Source organism: Danio aesculapii, chromosome 7, assembly GCF_903798145.1.
Source record: "Danio aesculapii chromosome 7, fDanAes4.1, whole genome shotgun sequence".
Classification (NCBI taxonomy): domain Eukaryota; kingdom Metazoa; phylum Chordata; class Actinopteri; order Cypriniformes; family Danionidae; genus Danio; species Danio aesculapii.
Genome location: NC_079441.1, coordinates 37,842,404 through 37,860,413, shown reverse-complemented (window position 1 = coordinate 37,860,413; position 18,010 = coordinate 37,842,404). Strand labels below are relative to the sequence as shown.

At 36.0% G+C, this 18,010-nt stretch overlaps 1 protein-coding gene across 1 annotated transcript in view; it reads right to left on the bottom strand.

The window, feature by feature from the left end:
- The window catches only part of dgkza (diacylglycerol kinase, zeta a), a 105,033-nt gene that overhangs the window by 65,990 nt on the left and 21,033 nt on the right, over positions 1 to 18,010 (bottom strand). Inside the window, 19 exon segments of the mRNA XM_056461869.1 lie at positions 652 to 707; positions 853 to 931; positions 1,054 to 1,194; positions 1,318 to 1,431; positions 2,265 to 2,279; positions 2,281 to 2,326; positions 2,575 to 2,657; positions 2,754 to 2,849; positions 2,958 to 3,029; positions 3,275 to 3,391; positions 3,485 to 3,556; positions 3,678 to 3,746; positions 5,435 to 5,530; positions 6,762 to 6,818; positions 7,503 to 7,574; positions 7,655 to 7,732; positions 9,763 to 9,858; positions 9,969 to 10,077; positions 12,001 to 12,857. Coding sequence (XP_056317844.1) covers positions 652 to 707; positions 853 to 931; positions 1,054 to 1,194; positions 1,318 to 1,431; positions 2,265 to 2,279; positions 2,281 to 2,326; positions 2,575 to 2,657; positions 2,754 to 2,849; positions 2,958 to 3,029; positions 3,275 to 3,391; positions 3,485 to 3,556; positions 3,678 to 3,746; positions 5,435 to 5,530; positions 6,762 to 6,818; positions 7,503 to 7,574; positions 7,655 to 7,732; positions 9,763 to 9,858; positions 9,969 to 10,077; positions 12,001 to 12,815 — 2,283 coding nt within the window. The 5' untranslated portion in view covers positions 12,816 to 12,857.

Here is an 18,010-nt window from a genome sequence, read left to right as displayed (position 1 = left end):
TGTGATATAGAAAGTTCAGCTAAAATTCAACCAATTATTAAATACAAAGTCAAGACTGTACAAATAGGCTGAAAAATATGGAGAAGTTATTGCGTATAATTTAACTAATCATTTTATCTCCTGGACTTTATATATAACTTTGCTCCATATCTGATAGTAACTGACTATTAATTAAATGATGTCATTGCATTGTTGCTTAGTCACCAGCCGGTCACTGCATTGCAGATAACGATTTTGAGGATGAGTGGATTTGAATCTGATGATGAGGGATTTGAATCTGATTCACAAACTTGCTTGAAAAGGTTTGTTATCAGAAATAAAAGATCCACTATCTGTCAAATCATCTCAGACCTTTTAGGCAAGGTAGAAACAACAGACCCCAGGTGACCTTAGATTACAGATTTCTGACTGACCAACTCTTAATGCCAGGTAAAAACAGGGCATTAGTTTGAGAACTGCAACTGGGAAACTTTTTGTAATGAATACATTTTTGCTGCATGAATGTATGATAGATGAATTGTTTACAAAAAGAATGACAAAATACATTTAGTTGATTTCTATTTCATCCTAACGTTCCATTAATTACCCTGAATGCAATGAAAACTTTGTGAGAACTTGAGTCTTAGGAGTTTGTTTGTGTTTTCCACTTACCCCTGCATAGAACATTTTGTTTCTGAACCGGCTGTTAAATTTCTCAGGATTAGCCTCTGAGGAGAAAGGAGACAAACCATCATGAATCTCAATTAGCACCAATCAATCTGACCTCACAAAAGAAACTTCATCCTCTACTCTTGCGATCTAGTTAGCAAGCAGTCACACATTTGTCTGACAGACAAGTGCGTTTTCACCAACCTCGAGATTCGTGGAACTCTAAAGTCACATGAGCATCAAACCCAAGGCTGAAGTAGTTATTGAAGACGTCTAGAGGGAGCTGTGGAGCAGAGAAACATCAATCACACCTTAGCTGCTGACACACAATAAAAAGCATACTGTACCGCTGCTGTTCTGTGCTTCTGACAGCATGTGAAACAGCAGCACCGCTGGAGCTCTCACCTTGTCCGTCACCTGCTCGTCTCTTTCCTCTGGTCCTGCCTCTGTGTTGGGCTTCACAACAAGATTCCAGCGATCCAGCTGTACAATATTCCCATCCTCCACATGAGACAGGATTTTACTGAGAGGTTCATCTGTGTAGCCCTGGTAGTTCCCAAAACACACATTACAATGAAACTGACTATGGGGGAACATGATAAAAGTGGTTCTGATTGGTCATCCTCAGTCAGAAATCAATTGCAGATGCCTGACTTAAGTTCAACTCACCCCACCCCAGTTTAGCGTCCTAGCAAGGTCATTTCCTGTGCCCAGAGGAAGTACAGCCACAGCAGGAGAGGGGTTTAACTGGAGCTGATCAAGTGCAGACAAGATCCAGCCCACCTGAAACGAATCATTATTTAACATCAGTGCATAAAAAAGAAAATTAATAAGATGTCCATTAATAAGCATAAACAGTTTATGTCACACATGTAGCATAAATCATCTAAAACCTAATTAACAAGTTAGAGATTTGTATTGTAAAAACCACATCCAAAACCCCAAAAACTTGTGTTTAACTCAGTTCAAACACAGTGGTTTAGCCATTCAGCAGGCTGCAGGATGAGTGATGGGATGTGTGGATTTAAAATCCTTATTTCAGCTGAGCTAAAGGCTTTATTCTTAAACTTCTCTCTCTTGGATCAAAGTCAGGGTATAAAATATGACTGCATTCAGATCCCCCTTTAACACTCTTAATTACTCATACAAATGGATTACGGAGATGTGACAGCATGGGATAAACCAGGACATGCAGATCAGCGTTACATGTCAGAAAACTCAAATACACAACTCATCTGAATAGTCATAGTATTATGACTCAGGAGAATTAACTTTTGCTCAGCTCACAGACTGTGAAATGCTGCCCCCTGCTGGAAAGTTTTCTAATTCTTCCATAAACCATTCACCCTAATATTCAAATAAGGAGGCAGATTATTGCCAAATATTAACAAATACTTATGCTCAGACCAGCATTACATGTCAGTAGACTCCAATACACGACTTATCTGAATAGTCATAGTATTATGACTCAGAGGAGAATTAACTTTTGCCCTGCTCACAGACTGTGAAATGCTGCCCCCTGCTGCAAAGACGTTTAATTCTTCCATAAACCGTTTGCCCTAATATTTTAATAAGGTGGCAGATTATTTGCTAAACACTAAAAGACAAATACTTACTGTGCCATCCCCCCCCACAGGCCAAAATTCTCAAGTTGTGAACTTTGCGATACATTTCCAAGCTAAAAGAAAAAGAAAAACACTGCATAAATCTATGGCAAAAGTATTACAATATTTATTTACCATCACTATAAATTAATTCTCAAAGAAAAACAAATTACTACAAAAGATAAAATACTGTACCACTAACTGACAAAAGAGAGTAAGCTTTGTGTTGTTATATTATTTAAATAAATGAAGTATATTAAAATCTTGATAGAAAACAGTTTGAAAAGTCCTGTTCTGAAGCATTTCACTTGCAGGTACTGACCCTTCCTGAGGACCTCCTTGACTTAGATCAAACACCTGCCGAGGGTTCAGATACCAAAGAAAGGTCTGGATGATTTTAGCTCCCTAAAACAAAAAGAGCAGAATGGAAAGAGGCATTATAGGTTACTAATATTTTTAATATTTTATTTCTGTTATCATTATAGAAAGTGACTACAATACCTGGTTTCCTCCACTCTTTGGGTTTACAAACACTAGCAGTGGCTTCATGAGTTGGGAAGGAATGGGTCTCACTATAAAGGGCTTCCATCGTGCCTCCTGGAATAAAAGAAGGGAAAGTTGGGGGAAAGATTTATAACAAACACATATTGCTTCTTTAACTGTTTCGTCCTCTTACAAATAAAATAATACAGTCATTTTTCATACCTCTGCTCCTTTCTTGCTGGATTTGCGTTTGAAAGACGTTCGTTTTTTCTTTTTGCTTGACTTTAGCGAGGACTATGATAAAAAACCATATAAGACAATAACATTTTAAAAGCATGACAAAAAATGCAATGGAAAACTAGCAATGCCTTGGGGTTTCTGCATGGTCTACATTCAGTTTTGGCACAGAAATGCTGATAGCACTGCTCAGTAATTTACAATGTAACCACATTAATTCAATCGTCTAATTTAATTTGTGGATTTTTCTCATGCATCTGTTCATGTAATAATCCTAAGAGTTTGTAATGTGTTGTGTATACCTGAGGTCGGCGAACCCGTATGATCCAGGTAGGTGGTACTATAACAGCAGCATGAGCTCCTAATGAACAGGGTTCTTCTATCTGCTGCAGCATGAAGCATGTCACCTTATTATGATACTGCAAAGAGACAAAGAAAAGGGGGAGAGTTAAACAAATATACATAACCTGCAACATTAAAACACACTAATGCATGACACTTGAGAGACTCACTGCTTGTTTGCACCAGGAGCAGCTAATGGCTACAATCTCTTTACTGTGAAAGGCAAATTTCTGCTGAAATCCCTGTAAGTGGATATTAGACTCCATTATGAACTTAAAATGTCATTTCATAGTATTTTAACACATATTACATGTCAATTCTCATAAATACAGTCTGAATAATTTTGTGATCAATTCTTCCTACCTTTCCACACTGTTTGCATTTGCCCTCTTGTCTTCTCCGATGGACCCAATGGTGTCGCACTATTGCAGGCTGCCATAAAAACAAGACATACAGTAGGATCATACACCAATAAAATATGACATTGTTATGGGGTTATGCTGCAGGCTATAAAGACTGATATTGTTGCATGAACAAGAGGAGACAGCTGAACAGAGACCATGAGAACAGAAAAGTCTCCAGAGATGCAATTAAAAATACTTAAAGTTGAATGCCATGATGCAGTGCCTATATGAGTATGGGCAAATGTATGATTTAATACTTTGGGGAGAAACACCCCAGACATATTGTTCACATTTAAGATGAGGATTGGTTTTCATGGGGTTCAAATAATTTTTTATTACTTAGTAAACAGAAAAGGATCCACAAATACATGTTGGCCACCTATAAAATTGTGAAATTTCAGTAGCAACAACTAGGGCTGCAAAATACATTTAAAAAATCTGATAACCGTTACAGTGCTCAGCATAAATGAGTACACCCCATTTTGAAAATAAATATCTGTATCCATTTCTCAGTAAATATAGGCAATGCATTTTAGTGCATTTAAACAAGACAGATTTATTAAACAAATATATTTACTAAAAAAATATTTTAGTCACCAGACATATTTAGAAATTGAAAGATAATCCAATTAAATTCAAGCAAAATATTGCAAAAAAATTACAACTCACAAAATTTCAACTAAGTTTTTCAACTTTTTGCTTCTCTTGATTTTTCCTCTTTTAAAATCGTATTTAATATTTTTTTTACCCTTAGGTATTTAGGTATTTTGTTAGATAAGCTCCAGATTTGTCTTCAGTCCTGACTAATCTAATGTATATGCACAAATATAATATTGTAGAGTTTCCTATTAAAAATATTAATTTAAAAGATAAATTTGTGGGATGTACTCATAAATGCTGAGCACTGTATATATGCAATATATGTATTATAGAGAGGTGTGAAAAAAAATCAATGATCATTACATTTAAGAAAAAACTATAAAAAAAATCGTTAAAAAACAGCATTTCTGTAGGGATATGTAATACTGTGAGAAATATTGTTATCGCAAACCTCAACAAATTTGCATATTGCATTTTTTTCAATAGCATACAGTCCTAGTGACAACCTCCTTTAAACAAGGCAGTGAACTACATAAATGATGGTTTTGTGTGCATGTGAAACACAACTTAATACCAAAATTATTAGGTTCAAGTTTATTATTGGCTAGTGCTTACTTTTATTACTTATTATACTTTTATTTATTTTTAAATTGTATCTTGTTCTCTTTAATTTCTTACTCCATACATACAGAACAGAGACTCTTAAATGTACTGTATTAAATTGTCATTAACAAACATTTTTCAGTTCAGCTCCGTGCACACTGTCAAATGTTTATAAATGCAGGCTGTTCACTACATGCAATATTTGGGTTCATTTGGTTGACTTATCAGTAAAATGTGAACTATCAACCGAATTTAGCTGCAGTGTGCACTGCAAAACATAATAAAAGTCTGATAAAAAAAGTACAATTAAATGGCAGTATGGGATTTTAATAAAACTTGGCTTTATTTGCTGTAAAAAGGCTTTTTGTTTTATAATAATGCCAAAACAATTCTAACTTAATTTAATTGTAATAACTGTAATTGAATAAAAATGGGAAAAAAATGTACAAGCCCTCATTTAGATAACCAAGTAAAGGTGTCATCATACAGAAGCTGCGTGAGAGTGTGTGATACCTGTGTGTTAGAGGTGTGTGCAGTATATTTAGCTGCAGCACCTCTCATTTGCTCCAAAGCACAGCGACCTCTGAAAGCTCTGCGTCGCCAGGTTTGCTAACCCAACAAAGCAAGACAGGAAACAGGAAGAGACAGGGCATACCGAGGAGCAGAAATGCAATGGAGAGATAGGAATGAACAGATGAGGGATGGATTACAGCAGGGAGAGCGACATAAGGGATGTGGAAAAGGAAAATAAAGGGTAAAACGGGGTAAAATCGAGATTTAAACAGCAAACAGCAGCAGCCCATGCAGTGTGTGTCTGTAAAACATCTGGGGTTATTCCGACAAAAGCAAAGAGCTAAAATTAAATTCACAAATAACTAAAATCTAAATCTTACAGTGTTGTACAGTTGAAGTCAGAATATTTTTTCTTTTTTTAAATATTTCCCAAATGATGTTTAACAGAGCAAAGAAATTTTTTATGTCTGATAATATTTTTTCTTCTGGAGAAAGTCTTATTTGTTTTATTTCGTGTAGAATAAAAGCAGTTTTTAATTTTGTAAAAAACATTTTAAGGTCAAAATTATTACCCCGTTTAAGCAATTTTTTTAATAGTCTATAGAACAAACCATCGTTATACAATAACTTGCCTAATTACCCTAACCTAGTTGCCTGCCTAGTTAACCTAATTAACCTAGTTAAGCCTTTAAATGTCACTTTAAGCTGTATAGAAGTGTCTTGAAAAATATCTAGTCAAATATTACTTACTGTCATCATGGTAAAGATAAAATAAATCAGCTATTAGAAATGAGTTATTAAAACTATGGTAACACTTTATTTTGATGGTCCATTTGAGAATTAGTAGACTGTCTGCTTAATATCTGTTGATACTGCTGCTAAACAGACATTTAACTGACTATTATAAACTTTGCAAGTACTGTACATGTCAACTTACGCTAACCCCAACCTAACAGTCTACTCATAATCTAATGAGAATTAGTTGGCATGTAGATGCAATGTCTCTTAAATTCAACAAACAGACCATCACTCGGGACCAAAACGATTATAGTTAGAAATGTGTTGTGAAATCTTCTCTACGTTAAACAGAAATTGGGGGGAAAAAAATAAACAGGGGGGGCTAATAAATCTGACTTCAATTGTATATAAATAACAATAATAATCTAAATAATGCACAAAACACAATGACTTTTAGCACTACGCTGTTGGCTGTTTATATCAAGTAATGAAGCATCAGCAATAAAAAAGTTTGACAGAATTGGAAAACAGGCAGAATGGAAGAAATTTTAAGAAAACAAACAAAAGAGAAGGAAAATAAGGGACTCACTTCTCGGATGTTCCGTGATCCTGACTCCCTGAAAGATGGTTTACATCTGAAGTTTATCTGAAAAACAAGGGGGAAAAATTAACTGAGAATAGCATTTGGGATGGATCCTAATATAAACACCAGTAGCTCCATGAAATAAAACCAGCTCATCAAAACCTTTTTTTATCGTTTTCCAGAAACCATGCTGAATCTTGAAGATTCCCTCTAGATCTCTATAGGAAGGGACTAAAACCAAAAGCAGCACTTACCTTACCCTCATCTCTGAGTTTGTTAGCCTGGTTAGTGTTAAGTATGATTAAAATCATCCCTGATCAAACATAATTTCACCACAATCAGCCCCACATACCAGAAATAAACCGTCGAAGACATCAGCTAGATTGAATTCTAAGCTCACAGAGAAAATGTGGCTCATGGATAAAAATGAAACCCAAAAACCTGGCAAATCAAAATGATAATGATTAAAGGTCTAGAGAGTTGAATAACATGTCTGGCAGGAAAACCTCTGGGCCAAATCCAGTTTTTGTCTTGACTTCGAACCAATCAAGTCATGAAATAGAGATCATGGATGCCCACTCCACAGTCTGCATGGACCGCAAGTGGCTCCAGATTTTAGCAGGGCTTTTGTCGTTTAGGTGTTCTCGGTTTATCAGGCCAGACAGTCACCAGTCCTCACTACGATCAGACGTGTAAGTGATCCATTAGCCCCAGTTGAGTCTGAGAAAAAGCTAGAGGGTTTCTCACTCTGAATGATGGCTCTTTGAGAAGCATCTCATCAAGCCCCTCCCCTTGAGGCGGAGCATTCCAGTCCAATAACTGAAGGGAGGAACACGTATGGTCTATGATGCGGTGTCAGATCAAGACTCTGCCTGCGTGGGTTTAAAAACGGCACTCACCTTCTCCAGCTGTTCAATGCAGATAGAGTGAACTACGATCTTGCAAGCTGCACACTTTTTCCGAGCAACAGACTTTTGCTGTGGAAAAAAAAGATCCTATTAGATTTAGCTTCGAACTAAGGTGACAACAAAACTACAATTATTGTATGCTTTCACAATTATTTTTAATTATTTGAGGCACAAGACAAATGCAATGCATTCTATACATAAACCACCAGAGAGCAGCATTACATGGAGATAAAAAAACAGAAACGTGAATGACATTTAGGCATATTTTGTCTTTCCTCTTTTTTCCACCAATCTTTATCCTCTTTTTCACCATCTTGATATTCAGTTGAATTCAGAATTAATAGCCAAATTTTTTTTAGAAATTTATTAATTAAAATTAGTTTAAAAAAAAGAATTAGTAAAAAAAAATCTTCTCTCCGTTACACAGAAATGGGGGAAAAAAATAAACAGGGGGGCTAATAATTCTGACTTCAACTGTATCTTATCCCATCCATCCTTCTTTCTAATATGAGACCCTGGTCAACAATACCAGTAATATTTGTCAGTTTTATGAAATTAAGATGTATACATAACCTGAAATACATTGACAGTTTTCAGAGGTTTGTTATGATAGGACAATACCTTGGAATCTGAGGGTTAACAAAATCTAAATACAGAGAAAATCCTCTTTAAAATTGTTCAAATTAAGTTTTAAATATGCATATTACTAATGTAAAATTATGTTTTGATCTATTTACATTATCAAATGTATTAATTGTCTTCATGGAACATGATCTTTTCTTCAAATTCTACTGTTTTTGTTCATTAAAAAATCCATCGTTATAAAATTCAAAATATTTTTTGTCATAAGCACAGAAGGAAACAATTTGCTGTCCAAACTGAAAGCCAATAAAGTTTAATGTATATAAAAAATATTAAATACTTATTTAACAAAACTAGGCATGCAAAAAAGTAAACAAGTATTAAACTAGGGCTAGGTGATAAAATCGGTATCAATATTTATTGACCGAACAACATTGTCAATATTGATTCTTTTTTTAAAGTTTATCATGAAGCGCTAGAGTTTTATTAAAATGTGGCTGCTATGCACGTGCCTTCTAAGCAATGCCAATAAGGTGCAAGTTTGTCATTTCCAATAGAGGCGAGCCTAGTTGAAAACATCTCAACTTTTCTGGATGAAGCAAGCGCACCGCGATTCATGCAAGTTGAACTAACCAATTTGCTTCCCACTTTGTATAAAATATACACATTTCAGTAACACCGGCAGACTAATTACCTCAGACAAACACAGAGCACCCAAACTCCACAGTGCTTTTTAATTTTCTCCGTAAACTTGTATTGAAGCTGCAGCAATAGTTTGTCCGTTTGTCATCCAAAATGGTGGATGACTGCACGCAGGAAAGCGCGAGCGCAAATGAAGGAAACCGCACACTCACGCTAGTCACTTCAGGCCGGAATAACCTCAGTAAAATGAGGTCTACTGTATAATTATTATTCACACCTTAAAGTTTGCTTTGATTGTTCAGCATTTGCACCTTACAATTGCACACACCACACACTTGGTAACATTTTATTTATCAAGTTTAAGAGTCTCTTAAACACTTATATTTATTTTATTATAAAGAGATCAGATATTTTGTTTAAATATTTATGTTTTCGACTACTCAAACTATTTGCCTTAGTAATGTTGGTAAATTAAAATAAAATGGATTGTTAAAAAAGATTCAATAATTATCGATACCGAATGTTTTCTTTTTTTCAATATGGCCCAGCCCTACTTTAAACTATGAAATAAATAATACATAAAGAAGGCTTCTGTATACATAAATGTGTAAATGTTAAAACTCTTGTGCAAAATCAAGCAGAGAATGAATAATGTGCAAAACTGTAACAGCACACAGTACATATGCAGTAGCAGTAGTTGAATGTTAAAGTGCATATGTGACCCAAACTATATATTTTTGGCTATTCCCACAAATATACCCAGGCAATATAAGACATATGGATTTTTTTCTTAACTCCCTTTTGTCTTTGTTCATCTCTATTTCATAAACAGTGACTTATTCTGTCATTTCTTTATATATAGAACACAGACTCACCAGTGACTTGGCGTAACAGTGCTGTTCTCCAACGTAACAGAAGTCCCCCGAGACATTCGTCTCAAACCAGATGTGCTCTCCGTATACAGCTGATTCCTTCTCAAACACAAAGCACAGTACTAAACGTGAAACCGAAGAATGAAACCGTAGCTCTCTCAAAATACAGTGAATGGAGATCTGAAGTCTTGATGACTCTTGTTACTCACACTCCAGTCTACTGTGCTGCGTATTTCTCTGTCCGTTTCCCCTTTGGCCAACACTGCAGCACTGGGCTGGCATGAGAGGTGCTGGAGACCGGACTTGGCAATGGCCTTCCTGCAAGCAAGCACAGAATAGACAGATTTCAATAAAATACCAATAAATAAAAAGATAAACATAAACGAAAGAGCACATTTATTGCATGTGGAACAAACAAAAGCTTCAAATTGCCTGAACTAATATGACTGAGCTGAATAATGACTAGATTGTCTACTGTAGAGCTGTTTTATAGGTGAATCAAATTTGTTTCATAACTGATGATCATCCACAGTTACTCCACTGAACTGAATCAACACTGAAATCATTTGAGTTGAATAAGACACTGTGGTCTTTTTTTAACTGCTTGTAAGAAAAATTTGAGTTTGTGTCAATTGTTTGTTATTTTAATCTTGATTTAACATTTTATTAAGCTACCTGTTTTGTACAAAGGAACATTTAAATCAAAGTGACTGTTTTAGCTGTATGTCACATTTAACACATTAAAAGGCTGCACAAATGCCTCGTTTGAATGTTGAAGATGCTTCAGTTTGAGAAGTAAAAGGAGAATGTAAAAGCAAAAGAGAAAGATACATTGACAGATACACCCTTATGTTCAGCTGTCAAACCAAATAAAATAATAATAATCAGTGCTCTCAAACTCAACCAATATTGTGCATAACACTTAAGAAATAGTTTATACTAAGTGCCTTTTGCTTAGAATATGAAATAAAAGTTTCACTAAAGACGAATACAGAAAAAAATATTAAAAATGTATATGTGTGTGTGTGTGTGTGTGTGTGTGTGTGTGTGTGTGTGTGTGTGTGTGTGTGTGTATGTATGTATATATATATATATATATATATATATATATATATATATATATATATATCACCCATACATAAAAAACTATTCTAGCAACAGTTTAGCTGATCTCTATTGGAGGTCCCTGTGTCAGTAGGGTTTAAAAAAACACTATAGTATTTACTATAAATTACTATTGTATATTCTTATGTGGGTGTCTGACGACTGAAAACAGATCTGGTAGCAGGTATTGCAGCCTTTGTTACTTTATGTTGCGCTTTTTTGTTAACATTTATTATTATTATAATTTATTTGTTTAGTATATACTTTTCCACATTCTGATTCCAACGCCTAATTATAAAATTGCTAAAATTAATATAATTAAACTAAATATACTTAAGAACAAAATATTATGTGTTACTTGCATTATAATACTATTATATTGTCATTCTTGCATTATATTATTAGTGGCATAGAATGGTCTTAACCCTTTGACCCTCTACTGAATGGGTGACCATATTTTGACAGTTTTAAATAATGGCTTACACACACTGCATTGTTGGTTTACAAAAATAAATAAATAAATAAATAAAATAAAACATAATCATGTTGCACTACTGCACTTGATTTTTGTTTTATTTAAAAAAAGAAAAGAAAAGAAAATGTGTTAAAAGAGAATCTGAAATATTTTATGGCATACTTCAAAAATAAAAGTGATTTAGTATTCAAAATGTTTTATTTTCATTATTTTTTTAAAATAAATTGATCCTTATATTTTTCATACTATATATATATTAATTCCAGTACTTTTACCATAAACCAACATTTGCTAGAGGTTGATATTTTAGAAATTATGGGATGTGTTCGAGTGTGTGAACTAGCCACATTAGAAGTTAAGAAATGCAATCCAAACATTTTTTTTTGGTGGGGTAGTTAAAGGGTTAAAATGACAATAATATTGTTTATCGCAATATATTTTGGTGCAATATTTCGTACAACAAAAGATAGATATTGTGACAGGCCTAGTTGTATCAGAGTTGAAAATATGAAACCACAGAATCAAATCTGAAAAAAGAAAACTCTAACAAACCCACAGCAACAAAACAAGATACTGAAATGACAGAAAAGTCCAAAAGGTTTAGGCAAAACATGACAAACACACACATTAAAACATACAGCGGTAGTTAGGGCTCTACATACGAGAGGAACCCACTCCATGTGTCAATCTGTGGGTTGTAGTAAGTTCCCTGAAGTGTGTGCGAAACACTGAGATCTGGCCAGCAAGGGGGGCTCGTCCTGTACAGTGCAACTGATCCGCGAGCTGCGAGAGAACTTCTCTTCCCTGCCCACAATCCACCCAAATTATGCACCTGACTGGTCCTACGATAGCGGCCATACAGCCCATAAGAAGCTGGGCTTCTGTAAACGGCCTCAGCGGGGAGAAGGTGCGAGGAGTTTCTCCTAAGACAGCGAGGTGCACGGATAAGAGGCCGGGGCTGAATACTTTCTCCCACCAACAAACCCTGAGCCAACCATGTCAGACACTTATCAGACTCGGTTTCAAAGTCCATCCCTGATTGCTCGTGCTCCTCTTGGCTACAGTCAGTGTCAGAGAGAGAGGAGTATTCCTCTGCACTCTTATCCTCAGGTTCATGATCTTCACTCATCTGCACCACACTCGCCAGGAGCAGCGATGGTCCTAGTAGTTGGGCGTGAATGCTGCGGTGTTTTGCAGCATGTTTTCGGCGGATAGCGAACCGTGGAGTCAGGCAAGCCGTCCCGCCGCTTGACCCTCTCCTCGTAAAGTGTCCTCTTCTGTGTAGTACGAGCCCTGGCTTTATGCTGCCGATTTGAAGCTGAGCACTGGATCTGCGTCTGTGGGCCAGTCCTGCTGAAGGCAGACCCGCACTGGATCGCCGGCGTGCTTTGCTTGCTGGAAGTGACACGCTGGAGCGCCTGCGCCCACTTGGCTCAACAGCTTTTCGCCTGAAACGCAAGTTGAATAATGCATCCATTGGGACAGAAGAAGCTACGACTGATGTCTTCCTCAAGGGACACTGTGGGCGCAAGAGTGAGTTGGTCAGCACACACAAATCACAAGCTACAACTTGCATAAAGAAAACTGCTGTGACTGTCTCCACGAATGCAGTGCTGTTCCTTTGACCTTTTTTTAGGGGACAGAATAATGATGGGATATCAGACCACCACCACCAATCACTCCAATCAGCTCTATTCAATGCCTTTCAATGCCAATCAGTTCTATTCTTCGCACCCGTGTGACTTATTTAGCAGCTGTAGAAAACCACATGCCCTATTCAAGTCCTCTCTATCCGAGTATCTGTCTGAGTCACAAGCAAGCAAATGAAACCTCCTTTAATCAGCACAGCTACGTGACCGACACACGATCACAATTAATTCAGGAGCATAATGTGGTCATGATATACCTGACTGCACTCGGGTAACTTTACCTAGAGAAAGTTTATCTGACGGGGATATTTGCAGTCGTCGCCCCTCTCAGAGGCCACATAATGACTTCTCAACAGTGCTCTTAAAGCTGCGGTGTCCACACCTGTCCTACAGCGCAACTGTCCTACAGAGATTAGTTCCTAATCGGATTGCACAGACCTGAACCAGCCAATCAAGCTTTTCAGACTCGGATGCATTGACAAATAGCACCTTAATCTCTTGCAGTTGCATCTAAACTCAAAATTATTAATGGAACACCATAAAGTCTAATGGAGTTCACTTGCTCGTAGGCATTGAAAGCTAACACAACAACTTGAAGTGTGCATTTGGGATTGGGCCTCACAAACTTCTAGGGAAATTGAAGCTGTTAGACGCAAAATCTGCAGGGCACTGCCCTTAAGGACCAAGACTGGACAAACCTGTCTGAGAGCGACAGATTGTTCACCCAAAATTTCATATTTACTAGTGTCCAAAATAACAATGGACCCCACAGACATTCAAGGGGCAAAACCTCTGAGACATATTTTTCTATTTTGCAGAATAATGCCATAATGACAGAATTGTCTCTCTTTAAATCTTAAACTTCAGAAACTGCCCTGACTAACACTAATGCCTGAATTCTGCATCACTTCTCAGAAAAGTATTTAGTACTTAAACTAATTAAAGACACAAAGAATGCAGAAGCTTAACAAAGTTTACAGACTAAGAGAAAAATCTATTTTTTCGCAGAACACTGAGTTAAGTGTGATGAGAGAAAACATGTTTATCTATAGTAGACTTCATCTGATCTCAAGAAAAATTATTATTTAAAATAGACGATCAAAGTCCTTCTAGAATCCTGAATTTTTGTGACATTTTAAGCACTATTTTTAGCTGAATTAGCTTCTCGGATGGTCATCATAACCACTTTTTGATGTACCAAAAACTTTTCCTTAATATTTAGAATAAAAAAATATGGCAAATATTTATTTTTAAAATACAAATTTATGACATCATATAGCATTAGAAAAAGAGCTTTGTAATTTATTAGGCAAATGACAAACTTGCCAGCACATTTAACTTTCCTCAGTCAGAATTTAACCATTTGAATAATAATAATAACAATAATAACAATAATAATATAGAGTTTCGACATTTTTCTAGCCTCTTTTCATGGATAACAACAATAGCCAAAATAGTTTTCAAATATATTTTAATATGGACCACTTTTAGTGCTTCACACTTCTTATTGGTCATGTTCTCTTTCAAGAATAAGGTCCAAGATTTTGAACAAAAGTTACTTGTCAAACGTTTTCTCCATTTAAAAACAATAGAGTAGTGAAAGATGACTTCCCTTATGTCAGATGTTTTCTTACACAGCTGGATGTTGGACTCTTGAATAATAATTGTTTGCATTGGCCAAAACTGAAAGTCACACCAGGATTCCGCTTGGTCTTAAAGCCTTTTTCGACGTGTTATTTTTACTATGTACTGTATAATGGCGTAGCACTCAAAATAGGACAAATGAGCTCATGAATGGGACAAACTCTGGACCTTTGTCAGTGAGGGGTGGGTCTTCCGAACCACTCGAACCCCCCTGGCTACGGGCCTGTATGAGAAGACCTGAACTTAACAGCCACATTACAGTACCTTCCAGTGAACACAGGAGAGAGATATTACAGAGAAAAAATTAAAAAGCATTGTACCGCTTTGAATACAATGGCTGCGTCTGAAACTGCATACTTCCATACTATACAGTACGCTAAACAAAATATACTGTACAAGCTGAGTAGCATGTCCGAATTCATAGTATCTAAAAAAAAAAAAAAAAAAATATATAGTATGCGATGACTTACTACTTCTGGTAAGATTCTGAAGTATGCATTCGATAGACGCAATGTATCCCATGATGCATTACAAGAGATTTCATGGAGTGAAGCGGGTGTGTCACGTGATCATGATAAAATGGCAGACATCTGAGCTTCATTCATACTACTGACATTCATACTGCATAGAACTTAGTTTTCTATCGGTCGAGCAGTAAATTCAAATTCAAATGCAGCACCCAGTGAGTAGAAGGCAATTTCGGATGCAGCCATTTTATTTTATGCAGATATTTTATTTTGAGAAACATTTTAAATATTTTGAAACAGTAAACATGTCAGGCTAAACAATTCAAATGAATCATTGACTTCTGCTGTCTTCATTTGTTTCTAAAACACAGATTTCTTTACAATTCAAAACTGCATCTTTGGATATCATTTTTGCTGGAGATACTGCTGTCCTAAAAAAAAAACCTTACATATAGCTTAGGAACAACAACAAAAAAAAAAAAAACTGGAGGTGTGTGGATCGATTTCAGAGTTTTAGAAGAGAGTGCTTGTGCAAGCATGCCAGTTTGATCTCGTTTGAAACGCTACTTAGTTTCATAAGTCATGTGATCTCACAGGCCTGTTATCAGATTCCCACACTGTAAAGGTCACCAGTGACTAACTGTTTATCAAAAAAACCACACAACATGACTGACACATCATTCTATAATGCAAATAAACAATATAGACAGAAGAAAATTTGACTGTAAATACAAACTTTTTTCAAAAATTGTCAGGGGTAAATTTAAGAGCAATTTTAAAGTGACAGAAACTGTATGCATTTAAGTGGATGACATTACATCTTGTCTTTATAATGTAATAGATAAGGCATATTTTCAAAAGAGAATACCCATGAGTAGTATTGCATGAGTAGTATTTTTTCATTACTTCACAGGTTAATTAAGAAGCCTTTAAAACGTTTTCAAAATTAAATATAAATGATTTCTAGTATTGCTCTTTTAGTTCTCAAAGAAAAATGTAAATAACATGCAAAGCCCTATTGAGATGGAAACTGTTTCTCATAGAGATGTCTGTAAAAGAAAAATCTCCATACTGAACTAGATCTCCTATTTATTAAACGCATAATTTTGCAGAGAGTTTGCAATCCTATAAACATGGGACTGCGTGTTTCTTATGATCATTCAGATGTTAATATTTATTTATGTGATCCTCACGTGGCTCCACATTCCTACAGAGTTTAGTTCAAACCCTGATCAAACTCATACGAGATTTACACAGGGTGTTGCCATCAGGACTGGTACGATTGTCATGACAAGAACCAATTACACTGGACTGCAACACAACTCAAAAAAGCAGAATTCTGACAGCTGGGAAAAAAAACAGAGGAAACAAACTTTTAAGCACTTCACCAAGGTGTCTATTTTTAATGCCCAAGATACCACTTTTCTAATGCAAATGACCACAAGTGCAACCATTTGATTCATTTCAGTAGCCAAAAATCATTTCTAAATTAATCTAAATTCAGAGTCATGGAATCAAACAGCAGTTAAAATCACCATGAAACCTTGGTGTACATCATCTTCATATCACTTCTGCATTGAAGAATAAGGTCAATAGGATGACTATGGATCTCATTGCTGAGGTCAGCATTGAGAGGTCAGCAGGAAAAAGCTGACAAAAAAAATGATTTTTTTGGCATTGTGTGATTGTCCTCCTCAAAGTAAAAAGCGGAACTGACTGTACCCTAGACACAAATACAGTAAGTCTAATTACAAATTCATCAGTTTTACAGCACACGCCACAGAGTTGTACAGAGCAGCAAGAGTCAGATTTCACTTAGCATGTGAAAGTAAGATTTAGTGCAGAACCTAAGCATCTAAAAATGTCTTATCTTTCAGAACGTGCATCTGGCTCCCTATAAACAAAGTACACATGATCGCAAATTTGAAAGCAAAAGTAAAAGCTGAGAGTGCATTTAAAAGCCCTCGTGCTGATTGTGGACTTACGTTCAGTTTTGATAAGAGCTTCTGTTAAGAGCTCATGCATACAATAGCCTTGACCAGAAGTTCATAACTCATGCACTTTTCTAAAGTCTAAAGAGACTTGTATGAAAAACAAACAGGAGAGAAGCCAGTGAGTCGAGAATGTGACTCCAAAGTCTTTTACAGAGCTTGCAATAAAGGGCGCCTATTTTACCACTTTTTCAAGATTTAATAAAGTTTTTTGCGTTTCCAAAATGTGTCTGTAAAGTTTCAGCTCAAAATACTATTCAGATTATTTATTATCTTTCTGAATCTGGGAAATTTGAGCAGCTAGAACATTGCAGCTGTTTTTGTTCCCTGTGCCTTTGATGCAAACGAGCTGGTTCTACCCACCCACCATTCCCACTTGTGTGTCAGAGCTATAGAGAGGCTCTGATGGGTTTAGTCTTGTCTCACGTAGATAAACAGCACAGTGACAAACAAGAATAAAGCAGATCTCCATTACTAGAGTAAGAACTTTCCCAACTGTTATTTATCTGTTGTGGAGTTAATTCAAGCCTTTCGTCAACAATGAGTCACACACAATGTCGTTACACACACGCACAAACATGTTTAGCTTTGCACTGCAAATGTGACAGAATACACGTTAATATCCACTGCTGTAAGAACATCCGTTATGTTAATGTACAAAATAAACCTGATTTAAGTCCACGAACCAGGATTGAAGCGTCTTCTTTTATAATTGTATTGACACTATGCTGCTGAGGTGATGAATTACGTATCCATTGTACAGTATTTATTACAAACACACTGTTTTAAAAATGTAAAACTCATTCTTCGGGTGCAGATGATCACAGAGAGCTGAACAGATCCTTTTATCCCAGTTGCTTTGCACAAGTCCTGTTTTGTGGATATGCGTTACTATAGAAACATGTTAATACGCAGCTGTCA